At 35.8% G+C, this 20,769-nt stretch overlaps 1 protein-coding gene across 5 annotated transcripts; it reads right to left on the reverse strand.

Moving 5' to 3' along the window:
* Nucleotides 1-15,500: 15,500 nt before the first annotated feature.
* On the reverse strand, nucleotides 15,501-19,864 carry LOC110775631 (inositol monophosphatase-like). 5 transcript variants are annotated; one of them, XM_056836569.1, is made up of 6 exons: nucleotides 19,018-19,343; nucleotides 18,810-18,910; nucleotides 17,661-17,718; nucleotides 17,165-17,268; nucleotides 16,995-17,079; nucleotides 15,501-15,734 (listed from the first exon to the last, which is right to left on the reverse strand). In XM_056836569.1, exons 1-6 carry the CDS (start codon nucleotides 19,108-19,110, stop codon nucleotides 15,564-15,566), a joined length of 612 nt encoding a protein of 203 aa, XP_056692547.1. In that variant the 5' UTR covers nucleotides 19,111-19,343; the 3' UTR covers nucleotides 15,501-15,563. The 5 variants fall into 5 exon arrangements, 2 of the variants coding, with proteins under 2 accessions (XP_056692547.1, XP_056692548.1); XR_002529832.2 differs by lacking the exons at nucleotides 18,810-18,910; nucleotides 19,018-19,343 and adding an exon at nucleotides 19,355-19,864 and having other exon boundaries at nucleotides 17,165-17,356; XR_008927539.1 differs by having other exon boundaries at nucleotides 17,165-17,356; nucleotides 18,810-19,335.
* Between the last annotated feature and the right edge of the window lie 905 nt (nucleotides 19,865-20,769).

Raw genomic sequence — 20,769 nt, forward strand, 5'->3', positions numbered from 1 at the left:
TCGAGTAGTGTAGTTCTTGTTAGGGTGTAGGTGCCCTTTATTTATTCCAGTTGTGTTTGTTTTTCATTCCTTAGCACTTTTTGTTTTCCTTCTTATTATTTTTAAATATTAATAAAGGCGTAATTTTATTTTTCTTGTTTTCGTTTTGCTTCTCCTTATATATATATTTTTTTTTTTGCTCATTTCCAACACTTATGAACATTATATTTTTTATTTGATTGGACCGAATCCATAAATAGGATTGCCTACGTATCGATCCTTGTTAAATAACTTTAACTTAGAATCAGGTCACGCGTAGTTCTAGCTAGAATAAATTCTAGGATGCCGAATTCGATAAGTATGTTCTGAGATGGAAACATATTATTTGAAACGGTAGAATAAGTGAAGTTTATTATTATTTTAATCTGCTGCTTTGCCATAAGCCATGTATTTTGCACAAAAATCTTTTCATGTGTTTTTTTTGGTACGTATATCTGAATTTTTGGTACGTATATCTGAATACGTGCTGTACCCCCCAAGTGTTCGTTATTTTTCCGTGTATGTGCGGATAAAATGACGAGCACTTATGGGCAAAAATTGGCAAGCAGAGAGAGATTCAGCGCCCAGGCTGGGGCGTTAAAGATTTCGCCGCCCAGCTCTGGGCGCTGAAAATGATTTCTGGGCAGATTTCTTGGCGCGTTGCTTCTTTTCCTTCACATGTTCTTGCGTTTATTTCTTTTTCTTTGTTTCATTTTACTTTTTATTCGTCAGAAATCAATTTTGACGCTATTTCGCAAGCTTTTTGGACTGTTAGCGTTAGACGCATTTTCGTCCGGGTTAATTTTTTCTATTCGTGACTCGAAGCGGCTTTGAAAATGTAGTTAGGGTGCGGAAGATATGAAGATCTTTTCGTAGGCTTTTTGGGTGGGTTAAGGTGCGTGTTGTTAATGATGAGAATGATAGGATTATGTTTTATGAATTTTTTTTTTTTTGAGCAACATTTGCATGGTTTGGATTTGATTTCTTTGGGTTGCACGGGTTTGACCCTTATGTCTTGGAAATATGAAGGGGATGGTATGGTTTATTTTGTGGATTTTCGGGAATTGGTTTCGATGTCACGATTCAAGACCGAGTGGGCCTTGCTATTGGGCCTAAAGTGGGTCGCTTCCTTACATTTTTTGATTTTTATATTTACAAGTATGATTACTGCTTATTTAGTGTTAGAATAATATTTTAGGAGAAATTTTACGCCTTTATTAATTTGGAAAGTAAGGAAAACACACTGAAATAAGTTAATCGATATTCTAAGGGTTCTTATGACCATATCTAGAGCTTTATTCTTTCTATCATCTAAAGAACTACTAGGCGTTTTGCTAAAGTGCTCTCTACGGCTCAAGCCTTGGGTTTAGTCTCGTAGAACCTTGGTCCTTCACCTGTACTCATCTTGAACTCTATTCCCTTTGCGTTGACCCACTGACATGTCTTCACCCATCCGTTCTCGACCTCTTCTAGTGTTGATGTAGGAGCGATTAACCAAGTTGGATTGAAACCTTCATCTTGTAGAGCTAGGGTAGTTATCACAGTCTCGTCCTCCACAGGCCTCGATTCGTTAAACAATGTCCATAGAGCTTGGTTGTCCAATATTTCAACTGTTTCAGTCTTGGCGAGGTGGGGTGCCTCATCCAAAGTATGACAGTCATGGAAAATTTCAAATCCGGGCTTTAGCAGGCAATCCTGAACGAAGGGTTCAGGGAAGTCACATCATGGGTGTTCTTCTCCTTCCCGGACAAACATACCGTTAAGGGTTCTTTGATATGGGGGAAGAAGGGTGGAGCTTGGAGTTACTAGACCTTGTGTTGGTGATGTAGCTTCGAGACGCACTAACCTTTGGTTTTCAGATCGACACCAAGTGGCAGAACCAGCCCTATGCATAAGACAAGCTAAAGTTTAGGCCCAAAGTTAAGCATTACTTAGTCTAGACTTTTGACTCTTTCTATTGGTTTTCTATTCTCACTCTTGTTGGTACACTTTTGGCTCTTCTTTTGGTCATTCTTTGGATTTTCGAAACATTTGCCCGTGTGACATTCAAGGTTATTTTAATTAGCATGCTCGGTTTTGGTGCCGAACATTGTCGTCATAGGAGGCCTAATGACGACACAAGGAGTTGTTTAGTTTGTAAGTCGTTTTTAGAATCGAGTGCCTTTTTCATACGTCCTTGCAGCAAATCCGTTACGAATTTTTTTATTGCTACGTATACTTTGTGCGCGGGTACCGAGGCTGCCGTGCCTGACCAAAAGGCCAGGCAGCAGCTTCAGCGCCTAGCACGGGCGTTGAAAATGATTGGCGCCCAGCCAGGGGCGCTGAAAATGCGTCCCTGACTGGTACTCGTATTCTGTTTGCGTATCCTTTTTTCGTATATACGACTTGATTTTGCGTGCTTGCCTAATAACGTCCTTTACGCGTTGTGCGACATTATGGGATTCGTTACAGGCTGTCCTGGGCGTCGCTTATTTTTGTGGCGATCGCCTGGGGCTGCGTAACACGTATTTTGGTATAACTCTTTGGCCAATTGGTGTTTATGAATGTTTGGGCAATTTTTAGGGTCGTTGGTTTTCTAGTATAATTTGTCACACACAATCACATAATTCGCTACACATAACTAACATTACAACATGAAGCAAAATAATATGTCGCGTAGTTTATGATAGGCTTCTATGGGTAATATTTGTGCTGGCTTGGTACCTCCTCTATTGTCGATCCAACATATGCCCCGGTCGGGGAAGTGCATTCACGAGAGAATTTCGTCCCAAGAGGCCAATCACGATGTAAGCCAAGGGGGCATGCACCAATGAGAGGGACCTAGCGGGCGAGCGATTTTGTTTGGGATAGGTGTACTACTAGCGAAAGTGCCAAGTGGACAACATTCGAAGCGTATGCACCCCCCGGGTGGCGATGGGTATCCTTATTCCCAACTCCCGAGATGAAACATGCCAAGGGAGCCAAGATTCGTTATGCGGTTCTATCTGTTCACATTAATATGCTGATTTTTAGGTCGTCCCAACTTGATAGGGAAATAAACGCGGGGTAGGATCGTTTCACCCTTCGGCTATTTTGATTACCTACGAGCACGAGTATTTCATTAACGTCCCCAGTGGAGTCACCACTGTGAGGGGGTCGAAAAAACACGGGGCTAATGAGTGACCTCGTCCCTCGTGGGCGTGACGTTGTCAGATCAATTGTAATTGGATTTCCTGTGAGTTTACACCCAATCGACTAGTAATATAGGAGTCGCCATTCAGTTTTTAACGACAATGAGAAAAACTGACAAAACCCGGTTATCGTGACATAAAGGGAGTGCCATTATGTTCAACCACGACGGCCATAGGTTCCCTTGTGATCCCTGGTGTGGGGATCGCTCAACGTACACCCGCAGGGCAGAGATTGAGAGTTCGGGGGACTGTAACTACCGAGAGGAGTGCTCATCGATAATACTCCAGAGGCAGGTTATCCTTACTAGCTCAGCATAAATAATTGAAGGGACATGCGTTAAACTATTAAACTATTCTGAATTGATTTTAGCAATATGCAACACATAATACTAAATCGATCGTGATTATCTTATTTAGATTGATTTAAGGTACCTAGCATGATAATTCAATTGTCCAGGGTATTATCTTATTAGGCATGATAGATCAATCAAATTAATAGTTTGACAATTTTATAAAAGGGTGATGAAAGCGATTAAATCATATGAGGGACACATTACAACGCACCCTTGAGAGGTGCGTTGTGGTTCTCAGAAAACTAACCACTTGGCTTTGTTATTTCTCCTTTTATTTAGCGAATCTCGGGTTTCTAAACAGTGTTCTAGTATTTAGGCTTAATTCATCAAGCTACAAGGGGCAGGATGCGTTCTGTTCGACTTTTGGGTCGATTGCGACAGAACGCCGGATCAATTTCGCAGCGTGAGGCTTAGACTTAAGGCTAGAGTCAATACTCAGATTATGGAATTGTGTGTTCTTTTCACGTCGGTTTTAGGCTGTATTTATAGGAAAAGAGTGTGTGGAAAGATAGATTTTAAGATACGAATCCAAAAAGAATCCGGAGATAAAACGGCCCCAGGCACTTTCAGCGCCCAGGGCTGGGCGCCGAAGATTTCGGCGCCCAGATCCAGGCGTTGAAAATGAGATTTGGGCCGAGTTCTTGTCAGATTTGGACTCTTAGAACACGAAGCTTTTTGGGAGATTTATCCGAGTCTTTTAGTGCATATTAACTTATGAAGGAATGCGTCTGGGCCCGTTACGAACTCTAGGTTCGTTAGGAATTTAATTAATACGTAACTCTTATTTTCGAATTATACCAGGAATAGAATTCCTTTGTAAATTCTATCTCTTTTAGGATTTATGTTGGAGTGCAACACCTAATTCTGACAGGTTTCTATCTTTTATGATCTTGCCTCTTTTAACAACTACCTTTTACGGCAGTTACTATTCTTAGCAGGTTTCTATAAATAGCAGCTTTGGCTGAAATGAAAGGGTGATTGAGATTCGTTATTTTATAGGAGATGCGTTGCCAAGTGGAGATTTATGTTCTCATCATCGAAACTTCCCTTTCGGGAAAGGGGACAAAAGTAGGCGTCTACAGTTGGGTCGGGTCGGGTTGTAAAAAAATAATTATTTTTGGCTTCGGGTTTAATAAGGTCGGTCACTTTTGGGTTCGGGTTTACAAATGCTTGTTCAAGACTCAAAATTTTCGAGTTCGGGTTTACAAATGCTTGTTCAAGACCAAGAATTTTCGTATTCGGGTCGACCCAACGCTTTGAGAGATTTCAAAGCGTGCATTATACTTTTACTAATTTAGGTAATAAATATATAAAATATGAGCACAAATTAACAATTTTTCTTACACAAGTTTATATTTAGTCAAATTCAATCATAAAATGATGTATAATTCAAATTGGAATCATATTACACACAACAATAGTAAAAATAACGTGTTTATTATGTTTAAAGTTCCTAATTATCTCATTTATTACTATAAATACAATGTTTTTCAATCGGTCTGGTTAAAAACGGATACGGTCGGGTTATTGACCCATTACTTTTCACGTTGCTCGGATTCGGATAAAATCGGGTTCCGGGTCACAAAAGCTTGTTCAAGACCCAATATTTTCGGGTCAAGTTCCGATTTTTGACAGATCTAGTTTTGAGCATTGACCTTAAACCACGTTGATGCTTGTAGTTCAAAAGAGTAAAATGTGGTTTAATAAATATTTAAAAACTAGGTTAGGTCCCGTACTACACACGAATAAGACTATATTTTTTTTTTTGTTATGAATAATTTATTTAAAAGAAATTTTTAATAAAACAAAATCAAGTTTTACGGTCGTTCAAAAAATCAGAGAAAATTATTATTTTATTTGAATTGTAAAGTGATTGGTGCGATTTTAGGAGATTAGCGTTTCGACAAAAATACTTAAGTTGAGAAAATATAAGAAAAAACTTATGAGACAGTTATTAGGTACCCTTTTCTTTTGGGAAATGATAAATCCAAGGAAGAATTTCACTTCTTCCAAGGAAATCACCTTTAAAAAAATGTGGATTTCCTTGGAAGAAGTAAAATTTTCCTTGGATTTATCACTTCCCTTTTCTTTTATAATTGAATAATATTCGTTACTGTAACCATACCCGTATCATCGATTTGTCCAAAATTTTGGATATGGTATTGATTTGATAACCATATCAGTTATAATACCCTATTTTCTAGACCGGTACATAACTGACTTTTGGGTTTATAAATAATATTCTTGAACCCACCTTTTAGCGCTTGTTTTACATAAAATAAAAAATTAATGTTTGGGTATAGTCGTATAATAATACATGTAGAGTAACTTATTTATTTCTTTCTTTATGTAGAGTAAGGGTTTTACATGTAGAGTAACTTTTGTTGGTTAAGAGTATAATGAATTTTTTTGAAAATTTTATATAAAAATCAAAAACATATTTGCTATTTTGCTATTAAGGAGTTTCAATAATAGCTTACTACGTATATTATAGAACAGTAATATCAAAAAAAAAGTATGATTTTTTTTTTTCTAATTCTGACATACATATTCTTCAATGAGTATTAATATTTTTTTTAATCCTTGCAGTACTACATGAAATCATAATTTATTTTTTCATATATACTTGTATTATATTAAATAGAAGGAAAGAATAAGAAAAAAAAATCAGATATTTTAAAAGATTCTTTAATTAAAATATTTTTTAAAAAGAACGAATGATTCACCAGGACGTGACACGTGTCATTCCTGGTGTGTCTTTTTAAGAATCTTAAAATTAGGTGAAATTTTTTCGATAGGAAAAAAAAGGAAAAATACTAAGAACCCACCAGGACGTGACACGTGTCATTCCTGGTGTGTCTTTTAGTATATAGTACTCCCTCCATCCCAAAATATAGTGTCTGTTTTCCATTTTGGGTGTCCCAAAATGTGGTCCAATATCTAGTGTTTGTACCTAGAAAATAGTGTGGTTCTATCATTAATGTTTCTATCATAAAAATATGGTCCCATAATTTATTACTTTTTGTATTTTTGTTTAAAAAATAAAATAAATTGTGTACTTTTCTACTAAAGTATAGTAACATTAATAGTTCATCATGTTACTTTTCAAGTTTCTTAATTACCGTGAAAAAGGTCAAACGGGCACTATATTATGGGACGGAGGGAGTAATAGATATGGTCGGAATGAGTAATACGGGTAGGAAAAAGCGCTAACTTAATTTGTGGATTGTGGATAAGGGTGCAACCAAATTAAGAACACAAGTGCATATATAAACTGAAGGAATTAACATAACATTTTGATAAAAGAACATGAGATATTACATTTTTGTTTTAAAAAAAAAAAATGTGTGCATTCTTTAGGTGCATCATACTCTTTATGTACCCTTCTCTACCATCTAAATCGCGAAAAACTACACTAGTACATTCGCTTGAAACATTTCCTAGAAGTAAAAAACAAGTAACAATGAAGGGTCCGTTCGGTATCGTTTTATGTTTTCAGTTTCTGTTTTTTTACAAACTTAAAACCAAAATATGAAAATCACAAGGGTAGTTTCCATTTTTTTTGTTGCCAGTTTTCCAAATCAACGTGATTACCATAAGTATGCCTCTTTTTTTATTTCATACTTTGTATATCGGTATAAAATCATACTACCTTCGTTTCATAAAGTTCTTTATAGCTACTATTTGCATGGGCTCAAATGCAATATTTAACTACTAATATATCCAATTTTGTATATATGTGAAAACTGTTAGGTTATGACAAATATAAAACATATATTTCATGCGGAAAAAAAAACATAAAGCCAGGAATCCAAATTAATTGCCACATAACAATTAGCATAATTTAGGATGCATACATTTGTAGCGTGCCTTCCCTAGCTGCTCCAGAACCGAATAAGAACAAGTTTAGGACTCCAAGTGTAGTCCCTCCGTAGATAGTCCACAACATGTTCGGATCCGCCTTAGATTCAATTAACTAGAATTTAGCCTAAGTTATTATGTTATTCGTTTATAATTATTTGGAAATTTATTAACCTTTAGTTTTTAACTTAAAACTATATGAATACTTGAATTGATGTAATATAAATTGTGATTGCCATCACCTATTTATAGGGTAGGATTATCGGAACTAGAATCTACTAGGATTCAGCTTATCTAATTCTATTAGAATTAGATTCAAATTAAATCTATTAGTTTTAGTGTTTTGCATAACAACTATTTCTAGTAGTTTCAGGAAAATATTCTAATCGGATAAATCCTAAACACTTAAGGATTCGAAACACGCACGAACACTACGACACGCACGAACAGCCCGCAAGGGGCCTGCCCCCGCGCGCGCGGTGGGTTGGCTCAGCCCAGCAGCTGGTACGCGGCCCACGAAGGGCGCGCCAGCTTGCTGGCCTTGCCGTATGTTGGGCCTGGCCTTGCTTCATTGCTTGGCTGGGCCTTGCTTGCCTTGGCGGGCTGCTTGCTCGCCTGCTGTGCTTGCGCGGGCATCGCTAGGCGCGGGCCTAGCTTCGTGTTGGGCCTTGCGTCTAGCAAGCTCGTCTGATGTTTATTTCGTACGTCGCGCTTCCGATTAATTTTCCGATTCCGGAATTCATTTCCGATTCGAACAATATTTAATATTTCCGATTCCGGAATTAATTTCCTTTCCGAACAAATATTTAATATTTCCGATTCCGAAATTTATTTCCGATTGCGATATTATTTCCGATTGCGATAATATTTCCGATTCCGACAATTTTCCGTTTCCGGCAATATTTCCGATTCCGGCAATATTTCCATTTCCGATAATATTTTCCGATACGTACCATGTTTCCGTTTCCGGCAACATCTACGACTTGGATAATATTTATATTTCCGATACGATCCATATTTCCGTTTCCGGCAATATCATCGTTTCTGGAGTATTCATAATTTTCCTTTTGATTATTTCAGCTCCCACTGGAACCGAGATCCGTTGATTCCGAATATCCATAAATGGAGTATTTAATTCACTTAAATACTTGATCCGTTCACGTACTATTTGTGTGACCCTACGGGTTCAGTCAAGAGTAAGCTGTGGATTAATATTATTAATTCCACTTGAACTAAAGCGGCCTCTAGCTAGGCATACAGTTCACTTGATCTCACTTAATTATTAACTTGCATAATTAATTAATACTGAACCGCATTTATTAGACTTAGCATTGAATGCATACTTGGACCAAGGGCATTATTTCTTTCAGTCTTCCACTTGTCCTTATGGACAAGTGTGCATTTCCTAATTCCTTTGTCGATTGATGCTTGCTCATGAACATAAGGTAAGAGTTGTCATCCTTATTATATCCAGAGGTATTTCTCGGTTTCAGAGTTCAACTGATCAAATAAACAGATAATCATAGCCTATGATTCATCTGAGCACGACCATGCATTTTACAGTTTCTAGCTCTCCGAGTGGCCTTGTACAACTTTCAGCATCTTATCCCGGTTTATGGGAGGACAATCCCAATCTTGTGATCTTGAGGTTATACTTTGTTTGATAGGTGATTACCCGAGCGTTGCCGTTATGGCCTCCTTTTACGGTGCAACGATTGACAACGTCAAAGTAACCAGTTTCCAGACAAATAATCTCAAATCACTGATTAGTGTCTAATAATTTTAATGAAATTTACTTATGACAGATTTTCATCTCTTACAGTAAAGTTTCGTAGGTGTGTCCGATACTAGTCTTCTCAAAGTATGTATCTATGCAAATGATTGCGACATTGCCATGTCCACATAGTTCAAGAAACAGAACTACTAGTCATCTTGCATTCTAGTCATCTAGCGTTTTCTATGCGTCCACCTTTATAGAAAACTCCGACCAGGGACCTTTTTCAACTTTTGACATTCAAGTTCACTTGATAGACATTTCTTAGTTACAGGACTGGTCCTGCCAGTCTATCTTGAATATATCGTCAAATTGAAGGGCCTCATCATTTAATACTAAACCAAGATTAAATGGAATATGAAAATACTTTTCATATATGATAAATGTTCAACCCCAATCTTTTACAACCATGGGCCTCAAATCCATCTTTAAAACAATTAGTGGAATTCAAAGCTATGCTTGATTTCCAGTGCGACAATGTGAGTGTTGTTTCTCACTCATTGCATAGGTTTAGTTATCATAATTTGCCAATCTTATATCCTTTTCATCGAATGTTCTTCGAGATATGATGATAAGATATTTTGAGTATGTTTATTTTGTGTTATAGTCTTTCTTGCTACAATAGTGGTTCTACACATTTTGCAATGAAGAACTATCAAGTCAGCAGACATGTGATCTATTCAAGTTCAGTGAAGAACTCTTTAACATAAACAACTCTGTTTTCATTGCTTCTTAGGCAACAACTACTTGTACTTCAACTGTATAGGTTGCTAGTGATGCTTTGTTTGGATTTACTTATCCAAGCAGTTCACAGATATGTGGAAGACTTTCAATCCGTATCTCAGAACACGGAAATTAATATTTAATTTTCCACGCAACAACTCATGGTCTCCAATCCATTTTGCCATTTTTAAAACATGATGCTCTTTAGCTCGTCCTTGTCAATGGTTAACTCCAAAGAAATCATGCTTGATCCTTTGCCAGTGTTTATGCGTGTAGCATCAATATTTAGCATATCTTTATTTCCTTGAATCAAGAACTATTCTTATGTACCTTTTCAAGTAGCATAAGTTTTTCTTGATCTCAATCTAGTTGATCTTTACTTAGATCAATAGAGATTGGTATATGTTCGTCATGCCTAAAGTCATACGATACGTTTTTGGCGATCCTCATATTATATCATACATGATAAATTCTTTTGCAGAATAATTCCCAATTGAATTCTATTCATGTAACTTTAGCTCATCTAGTTTCAGTAGATACTAAATCCAGCTAAAATCTATGATATATAATATAGGTTAAGAATCTCATTTAGACTCTTAGATGTTTAACTTAGTAAATGCTTATACATAGTTCAAACATTCTTTACTTAGATTTATTCATATGGGTCGAATATCTCCAATGGAGTCTTTCGTGTTTGATTTAGTAAATGCCATTACTTAATATAAAACAATATTATAAGATCTTTGTAAAAGATCTTAATACCCAGTATGTACTAAGTTTCGCCTTGGTCCATCATTGATGAATAATTTCAAATCTAAGTCATTAGAATTTGAATGTTATTTCACAATAGAGAGATATGTGTGTGATACACATAGGACCAATTAATTTTTATGTACTCCCACTAAACTTCTTATATATCTATAAGAATCATGTATATTTTATGAAACTAAAATACTTCTTATCTTCACTAAAATACAGTTCCAATTCCCAATTGCTTGCTTAAATCTGTACTTAGATTTCATAAGCTAGCTTTCCTTTTCAAGAATTTATTTGGATCCACAAATCCTATGTCATACCATGTACATAGTTTATTCCAATATTTGGTTGAGGAATACGTTTTGTCATCCAATTGCCATATGTACCAATATGCAATCATTGCTTGAATTATAGACTTGAGCATTACGATTATGCATTAGGTTTCAACACAATCCACGCCATGAATTTGCTTGTAACCTTTAGAAAATCATCTCGCTTTGTGTGTGAACACAATTCCATGTTTGATGATTTTTATCCTTAAACTAATTTGCAACCAATAGGTGTTAATCTATTCTTGCAAATCAACAAAATTTCAATTTTGTCATCAAAACATTGATTATGTTTTATGGCCTTTAACCATCTAAAACATTTGAGTCTATATATAGCCTCTAACCATTTTAGGGAATTTGGGTTTCGTCATAGCTTTCTTACAAGTCACAAACTCATTAATCTACATGATAATAGTTTGACTGCAAGTTGTAGGTTTCTTCACTATCTAATAGAAGAATCTCATATTTTCAGTGACCTGAACTCTATGCCTACTTGGGTATAGAACATTAAACAATAGAATATCAACAGACACTTGAACATTGGAAAGTCCTTTGAATATTCTGTAATACCTCGTATTTTTATAATATTTATAAGTATATTTTATTATATTTATAAAGCATTTTACAATTAATTAGCATTTAAATAATATTTAAATGTATCTTTTTTAAATGTATTTTAATTAATTAGAATATTTATTATTTTAATTAATTACGAAACGAATTTAATTCTTGAGTCGGGAAATTAAATGGGTTGCAAATGATTTTTAAAGGCTTCGGGTTTTAAATGAAAAGTCCAATTCGTTTTATTAAAGGAGCCCAATCAAAAGAATTTGATTCCAAACTCTTGGCTAGCCCAATCATTTAATTGCTAAGCCCAATCCTATTTTCCTAAGCCTAGCCCATTAAAAATAAGGAGCCTATAAATAGGACTCCTCATCATTAAATGAGCCCCTAAAATTCATAAACCCTATTTTGCTTTGCTTGCCCCTCACTCTAACTCCCTCTCCTCTCTCTCGCTCGCACGCACGCACGCCCGCACCTCATCGTGCTCGTGCCTTCATGCTGCCGTGCCATCGCCCCTGCTCCTCGAGTGCTGCGTGCCTTGTGCCGTGTGCTCGCCCGTCGCCCACACACACACTCTCGCCCTCCCTTCTCTCGCAACCCGCCCAGCCAGCACGCATCGTTGTTGGTGTCGTGCTGTTGTGTTGTTGTTGCTTCGTGTCCACCACACACCCCTGCTCTCGTCTCTCTCTTGTGCACCCTCGCGCCCTCGCGCCAGCCCCTGCGCGCAGCCTTGCTCGTCGGCACTCAATCCCGCGCGCGCACATTGACGGACGTGTGTGTGTGTGTGTGTGTGTCTTGTTCGTGTTCGTAATTCAATTCTTTTCGCCCAATCACCCTAATTCGTGATTGTTCCGTGCTATAGGCCGGATTGGTATAATTCTGTTATTCCTTACCTATTATATTTCATTTCCGTATTTTAAATTATAATATTAATATTGTTTTGAGTAATTAAAATGCTGGGAACCGGTTATGAATACCGTGGTTTGAGGATTTGCGTGTTGTGATTCATTAGGCTTGTTTTAATTATTAAAGGACGAATTTTCAGATTTGTTTATTGAATAAAGAATTGATATTTATGATGTTAAATTAGTTTTAATGGGATTTTCAAGTTAGGGTTTTAGCCTAGACCTAATGAGTCAATTGATTAGCATAATTAGGTGATGATTTTAATTATGATAATCAATTATATTTTCAGATTTGAATAAAGGCTTAAAGTGTTGATTTTTATTGATTTTAAAGTCGAAAAAAGTATGTTTTCGTACTAGGGATTGGTTTTGCAAATTGAGACGATTATATTATTGAAAAACGATTGAATTCTAAAGTTTAAATAAGGTTTTAGATTTTATAAAGTTGCTAGAAATTTAATGAACATGGAAATAATTTAAGTTTCATTATTTTGATGATAGGAGGTGATTTCTAGTTGAGTGCTCGTTATTGCAAAGTGGCCCCTACGCTTAGGTATTCAAGGTACGTACAAGTCTAGGGAGACCACACCTTTTGTCAATGACATTACATGATTGTTGATGATGTGAATTATATTATGTGGATTCATATATGCTTTGGTGAACGATCATGTGGATTAATGTTATTGGAATTATTGAATTGTTGGTTGAACAAGCATGTTGAGATTATTATGAGTATGGAATTAATTGTCAATCATGTTGTTCAATATTTATGCATGTATGGTTTTTTCACATGCAAGGGATGATTATTTAATTGTATGCTATTGTACGGGACGTCTAGCATACTTTGAGCCAATTATTCGTACCTCGTTGTACTATTTATTTTACCACATGTGAAGGGTTAGCTCATGTAAGCCACCACACATGTAGGGTTCAGTTGGGAATATTTTGTATGAAATGAATTAGGATTTGTCGTGCAAGGGCACAACCCTCATGTTAATGTGCATGAAGTGGAGTCTCACTTTGGTGAGGAGGAACATGCTAGTAATTTCACAAGAGTCGTGTTTGGTTGATCACAAGTCCTAAAGCATTAAAATAAGATTGTTTTGGTTGTCGTTTATTAATTGTATATGTGTACATTGTTGAGTCTTGAGTTCACCCTTAATAAAATATTAATAAACGTAAAGTGCAACCAGAACAAGTTTCAAAACTCTTGGAACGCATATACCTTGAGTATGAACAATGGGGGGAGTCTTGCCGGAAAGCTCGTATTCCTACTAATGATACAAGACGTTGTTTTATTTATAATATGCGCAGGAATTCCGTCGGTATGGCCCGACACTCGGTATGGCCCGATTTTATTATTTATTATTTGGTATATGGTTGGCTCCCATCACCTTTCCTTTATGGAATATTCTTTTGGCCCGTTCGAAACTTATTCTAATTGAATTGTGAGTCAAGAGTCGAGTCAAGGGTAGAGTCTCGTATTCATGATTGGTTGTTATTTATTATATGGCTTTTGCATGATGGTTAGTACTTAGTGAGTGATGCATGTTTTAGTTTCATTCACTCTATTCTTGTAAGTACTCAGCTTTTGCTGACTACGTGCTTTGTGTGTTTTTGGTCATGGCCTTTGCCTTAATGACGCTATGATGATCTATCATTTGCACTTGCATTGATGGGGAGTAGAATATTATAGCAGGTTGGTAGATCGGAATCATATGGCTTGGGATGATCGAGAGAGTGCATGTTTTCGTACTTTGAAACTATTTAATAATACTTTAATTATGTTTGAAATGTTTGAACTATTTATGTTTTGGTTTTTGGGCCGTCATGGTTCCAAATTGTAGGAGGCTTCAATATTTTATTAATTATGTTTTTAAAAGTTAGTTGACATTAAATTCCGCTGCGTAATTCTGGTAATAGCCTTAACCGTTATCACGGTGGCGGTAATACTTTAGTACCCTTTATTTTAAGTTGGAAAATGATTTTATAAAAGCAAGGAATTATTAGGGTGTTACAAAGTGGTATACTAGATCTTAGTTTCATTCCTTCTTTGTAGTAATCAATACTACAAAGTGGTAATCGGAGATTAATGCGGAATTTTAGGATTTTTAAATATTATTTTCCTAAAGTCAAAACGTATTATTTTGAGTACTCAATATTTGAAGGGTCAAATTATATTTATTATGGGTCGTTTGAAATAAGTTGAAAAGTTGGGACTATTATTTAATTTAATTAGTTGTCCGAAAAAAAAATTTATTTCGAAAATTTCGAATTAAATTCGAATTTATTTTATTAATTTCGGAATTTCTTTTATTTAAATATCCGAATTATTTTAATTATTTATTTATTCATTTATTCGAATATTTTTCGAATTTATTTTCTATTTATTTTCGGATTTTTCTTTTATTATCCGAAATTTATTTATTTATTTATTTAATTAATCAATAATTCTTATTAATTTTCGATTTTAATTCAAATAATTTCAACTAAGTTAGGAGTTATTTCTTAATCAATTTCGAAAATTAATATTATTTTCAAGTGAGAAATGGGTAGACTAAGAAGGGCATATTAGTTTAAGTATGCATTTTATGTGATTATCACTAGTAGAAAAAACCCTTATTGCAGCGGGCTTTTAGACCGTGTACATCGTATGCTGCAACTGGGGGGCCTGCAACGAGTTCAGACTTGTTGCAGCGTACAATGTTCGCTGTGAAAAGATCTTTTTTGCAGCGTACATATGCATGTACGCTGTAACAAGTGTCAAAATTTTGGCTAAAATCTTGACTTGTTGCAGCGTACAAATTCGTGTACGGTGTAAAAGACCCCACCTATTGCACGGTACATCTATCTGTACGCTGCAACAAGTCTGGAATTTCGCCAAATTTTACACCCTTGTTGCAGCATACACACATATATGTACGCTGCAACAAAGCACTTTTGGGGGGGAAAATTTTAGTTTTATTTAGGGATACCTAGAGTTCCTTGCACCAAATATAGAAACCTGTCACAACAATAATAGAATATCGCAACCTGTATAACAAATATAAAAACAATAATTGTTGTTTTGTATATTAATATATTCCAAAACCAAAGTGCATGTACTACATTTAAATATTTGTTCGTTCTAATTTCAACGTATGCATACATTTTAATATCAAACAACTCGACCAAACTCGCTGAGGCCAATAATAAATACTTGCTGGTAAAACACTTAGCCAATTGCTCACGAACCACATCAATTCCTCACTAGCATAAGGCGCATTCCTCGGAGTATATACCTTCAAAAACAAAATTTTGATGGGAGCATTAGATTAAATGTCATTTTAGTCTAAATATGACCTATAACGACCCAATGAGCCTTAAATGTGCGTAAATAGATTGTAAAGAGTCTTGGCAACTTAAAACTAAGCATGTTTATCATGTAAAGGTTTTAAAATGAGTCTTTAGGTTCTTAAGTTCAAAGTTGGTAGCGAAAATACCTTATTTTAGCCTAAATATGACCTATAACCACCAAACAAGTCTAAACTTAAAACTAATCATATTAATCATGTAATAAGTTGGAAGTTAGTCCTTAGGTTCGTTAGTTCAAAGTTGGGAGCGAAAATGTAATTTTAGCATAAATAAGACCTATAACGCCCCCAATAAGCCTTAAATGTGCATAAATAGATTGGAATGAGCATTAGAAAGTTAAAAATATGCATATTAAACATGTAATAAATATAAAATGAGTCCTTAGGTTCTTTAGTTCAAAGTTGGGAGCGAAAATGTCATTTTAGCCTAAATATGAACTATAACGACCCAATGAGCCTTAAATGTGCATACATAGATTGGAATGAGTCTTGAAAACTTAAAACTAAGAATATTAATCATGTAAAAGGTTTAAAAGGAGTCCCTAGGTTCTTTAGATCAAAGTTGGGAGCGAAAATGTAATTTTAGCATAAATAAGACTTATAACGCCCCAATAAGCCTTAAATGTGCATAAATAGATTGGAATGAGTCTTAGAAAGTTAAAACTATGCATATTAAACATGTAATAAATATAAAATGAGTCCTTAGGTTCTTTAGTTCAAAGTTGGGAGCGAAAATGTCATTTTAGCCTAAATATGACCTATAATGACCCAATGAGGCTTAAATGTGCATACATAGATTGGAATGAGTCTTGAAAACTTAAAACTAAGCATATTAATCATGTAAAAGGTTTAAAAGAAGTCACTAGGTTCTTTAGTTCAAAGTTGGGAGCGAAAATGTCATTTTAGCCTAAATATTACCTATAAAGACCCAATGAGCCTTAAATGTGCATAAATAGATTGTAATGAGTCTTGGAAACTTAAAATTAAGCATATTAATCATGTAATTAGTTTGAAATGAGTCCTTAGGTTCTTTAGTTCAAAATTGGGAACGAAAATATCATTTTAGCCTAATATATCACAAAAAAAAAAACTTCTTGAGCGTAGAGAGGTCAGTTGTGATTTTTTAAAGAGGTCAATCGACTCACAACAATATTCCGACCATAAAGTTCCAGCATTGGCAGTTCTTACCTCATTCATAATTGGATTATACACGACACCGACAGTTGGGACTTTTCCAATGGTGAGACCAATAGAAACACAAACAAACGGGAACCTGGGAGTTGTATTTTTGTTAGGGATACAACTTAAAATCAGAAGGAAAAATTTAACAAGAAAGGAGAAAGGTTATAACTATTTACCCATGCACAAAGTTAGTTGTCCCATCAAGTGGGTCAACAATCCATGTAGGATAATCCGTCAACTCTGTAGCACCAAAGGCAGCTGTAGTTTCTTCACCAATGAACTGAAATTATAAATGCTGATTTTTCGTTCTCCGTCTTGCCATTTAAACTTGTACAAGTAATTTGCAGTTACCAGGTTGTTTGAGCAAACTGATTACACACTCACACACACAAAAAAAAAAACAACAATCAACCCTATGAAAGAAAACTGTTTCAACACTTTGACTATACGATCCGCTGTTCACACATCAAAATATAGGAAGTCAGATGATTTAAAGCATATTTTTTTCTTGTACCTCATTCAGATCCTATAAAACTTGTTCCTTTGTTTGTTTTGTCTCATTTGAGAAGATATCCTCTCCATTTAAAGCATATAAGCTAATTTATTTCAACTACTTTCTACACTTGTCTGTATCTGCTGGACACAAAGTATACATGTTTGTGACAATATTACCTTGTTATGAAGAGACCAAGAAACATAGCGGGTTGTGCTCACCAGATCTTCCATACACCTGTAGAGAAGAGTAAGTCGAGCAAGAATAAGACTTTAGTGACATTAATTTCCTCGCACAAGCACATGACATAACTAATATGCACATGAATTCACATGTTTTACTCAGGACAATTATATCATCACCAAACTTGACAGGAGGTTAACCATAATTTGCACATTTCTCCATCCAGCTCGACTGTTTAGAAAGTCAGAAATACAGACACGAGTAGACTGACCCTCTGAACAGTATTCAGATGACAGACGTATCAAAAACAAAATACATTGACGTATTTGGTGAAAACTCAGCATGAGTGTAGAGTCATTTTTGTTGATTGATATAGAGTATAAACTTTATCATTCTAAAGAAAATTGAGAAACAAAGTCTGTTGCCTTAAATGTTGTTGGCTTGTTGCATGTGTCGTACATAAATGCATACAAGCACATATATGCATTCAATCAAAGCTAAAGTGAGTACTACGCTTTAGATCTTCAGAAATCTAAGAATAGGATACCAAATAGCCAAACTCAAATCATTGATAAAAACTTACACCATAATCTTGGAGCCTTGAAGGTACTGCAAAGTCAAGACATACGGTTTATAACATTAAATTTCCGCTATCCCAACTAGAAGCTGGTTTCAGAAGAGAAAATCATGCGTTATCAACAACGTAACACCTTCTGTAGTTGAATTAGCATGAAAGCCAAGATATCCTTTCCATATTTTATATACATCTATGACTTCATTTGTCGAAATTCTCTTTCGATTCGACTACAAAAACAGAACAACTCTTCAATCCTTGCCCAGGAAGTTGCAATACTTGTCAACACTTTCCCAGGAGTGACTAAAGATGACATAAGAAAAAAAAGCGGCGAAGCATAACTATTCACAGTCCACAGTCTAGATTTACTTGGCTACATGGCCTACATCTATCCCTTTTTCCCAGTTTACTTAAAACTAAATGGCCCCACCAACTAGGGTAAGAAAGTAGGAGGAAGAAACAGAGAAGGTATGTATGAAATAACATATCAGACCATTTCCCTCAGATAAGAGAAGAAGAATCAGCCATTAATTCTTTTTTTAAAGGGATCAGAGCACAGCTGGATGCTTACTTTTCTCGGCATGATTTTTCAGTACATTGTGCAAAATTGTTGAAGGCTGAATCAACACAACCTAGAAACACATCATTGCGGCTCAAATACTCACCATCTTTCTAAAAAGTGAAGTTCCGTTAGACCGAATGGTGTTACAAATGCACGAACAAATCCAAAAAGTAAAATAATTGATAGAGCAATAGAAAAATTAAAATTCAGAGTTCACCTGTAGAAGGTAGATACAAATAGGAAGCAAAACACAGCACTTGCAAAACACAAATTTGCAAGCAGTCAAGCACATAAAGTCAATCTCTGTCATGTCATACAACAAAAAAGTATTTGTATTTCTTATTTAACATTTTTACTAGACTTAAAATCATTAATACTATAATTAGATTTATTAAATCACCAACTAGAAAGCATAACAACAGAGCGAAACAATTTAGCTAAGAAGTGAGATTGTCTGCATGATATTGAAAGCAATTCATACTCTTTACAAGGGGTATTGCACAAGAACAGTGTAAGTATTACGAGTACTACGAAGTAAAATTTGGACCACTTACTAACACTATGCTGCTGGTTATCACATTCTTCAGACAAAGTAAGACGTTCTGAATGGCCATTCAACATATTGTCATTTCGCTCAGACATTTTATCGAACAGGTGGAGCTCATAGTATGTATTTCTGCTCAAGAGTGTAAAATCAATCAAAACTTCACCAGCTTGAGATGGGGGCAGGGGTTTTGAGGGCAATTTCGCAGCTTTTTAGAGAAATCAATCAAAACTCCGTGCACAGCATCTTTAGCATCTCGTTCATCTTCAAACTGTAAAGGATGGTTAAGAATAAACAATAAAAGTCCGAAAAAAATTAGAGAAATAACACAATATTAAACATGTTTGTTAAATAACACAATTTGGGCCAATCAATAAACCCTAAAAACGAATTAAACAAACCCTAAAAACGATTTGAACAAACGAACTGACCCTAAAAACGAATTGAACAAACGAATTGACCCTAAAAACGAATTGAAGAAACGAATTAAACAAACCCTAAAAACGAATTGAAGAGGAGGCGAGAAAAGAGCTACCGGCGACTGGAGAGGAGGCGAGAAAAGATCTACCGGCGACTGGAGATGAGGCGAGAAAAGTCTTTTATCACTTAGGAGCCGTGCGAGATGAAAGTCTCATGCACGGTTTTGAATGAGAGTAAAGAAGTGAGGAATCCTCTTTTCGACTCTGACTCTCCCACTCCAGTCGTTGCTTTTCTTTCTGTTACTTCGAAAGCAGCTGCTTCAGCTTCAGCCACTCGAATTTTCGATATTCCCTTTTATTTCTCATCAAACGAATGGCATCTTCTTTTGGAAATCCTAGCTATTCTTAGCATGATATTGGGGAATCTCATTGCTATTACTCAAACAAGCATGAAACGTATGCTTGCATATTCGTCCATAGGTCATATCGGATATGTAATTATTGGAATAATTGTTGGAGACTCAAATGATGGATATGCAAGCATGATAACTTATATGCTGTTCTATATCTCCATGAATCTAGGAACTTTTGCTTGCATTGTATTATTTGGTCTACGTACCGGAACTGATAACATTCGAGATTATGCAGGATTATACACGAAAGAAGCCACCGGCGACTGGCGAGGAGGCCAGAACCACCGACGAGGAAGCTAGATTGACGACGCTGGGAAAGATTTTTGGGCGACGCAGGGAAATTCTTTTCTTTTTAAGGGGACGACGCAGAAAGCAAAGGGAAGAAAAAGGGAGTTGAGCGCGGGGGATTAATTTGTTCGAATTAGGTTGTAGCGAATAAATTTTTACCCGAGCTATTGCAGTGGCTTTAAAATGTACGCTGCAATAAAATGGGCTATTGCAGGGAGCTTTTTAAATATACGCTGCAACAAGCTTTTTTGCAGGGAACAATTAAATTGTACGCTGCAATAACCCTTTAAAGGGTTTGACCCGCG

This window comes from Spinacia oleracea, chromosome 2, assembly GCF_020520425.1.
Source record: "Spinacia oleracea cultivar Varoflay chromosome 2, BTI_SOV_V1, whole genome shotgun sequence".
Classification (NCBI taxonomy): domain Eukaryota; kingdom Viridiplantae; phylum Streptophyta; class Magnoliopsida; order Caryophyllales; family Amaranthaceae; genus Spinacia; species Spinacia oleracea.

Bases quoted from the DNA above. Each gene is read 5' to 3' on its own strand.
- LOC110775631 (XM_056836569.1), bottom strand. From the start codon at position 19,110: ATGACAGAGATTGACTTTATGTGCTTGACTGCTTGCAAATTTGTGTTT. The intron at 18,911-19,017 runs GTGAACTCTGAA...TTCACTTTTTAG, and splicing joins TTTGTATCTACCTTCTACAG to AAAGATGGTGAGTATTTGAG. The intron at 17,719-18,809 runs GTAAGCATCCAG...TCTTCTCTACAG, and splicing joins GAAAAATCATGCCGAGAAAA to GTGTATGGAAGATCTGGTGA.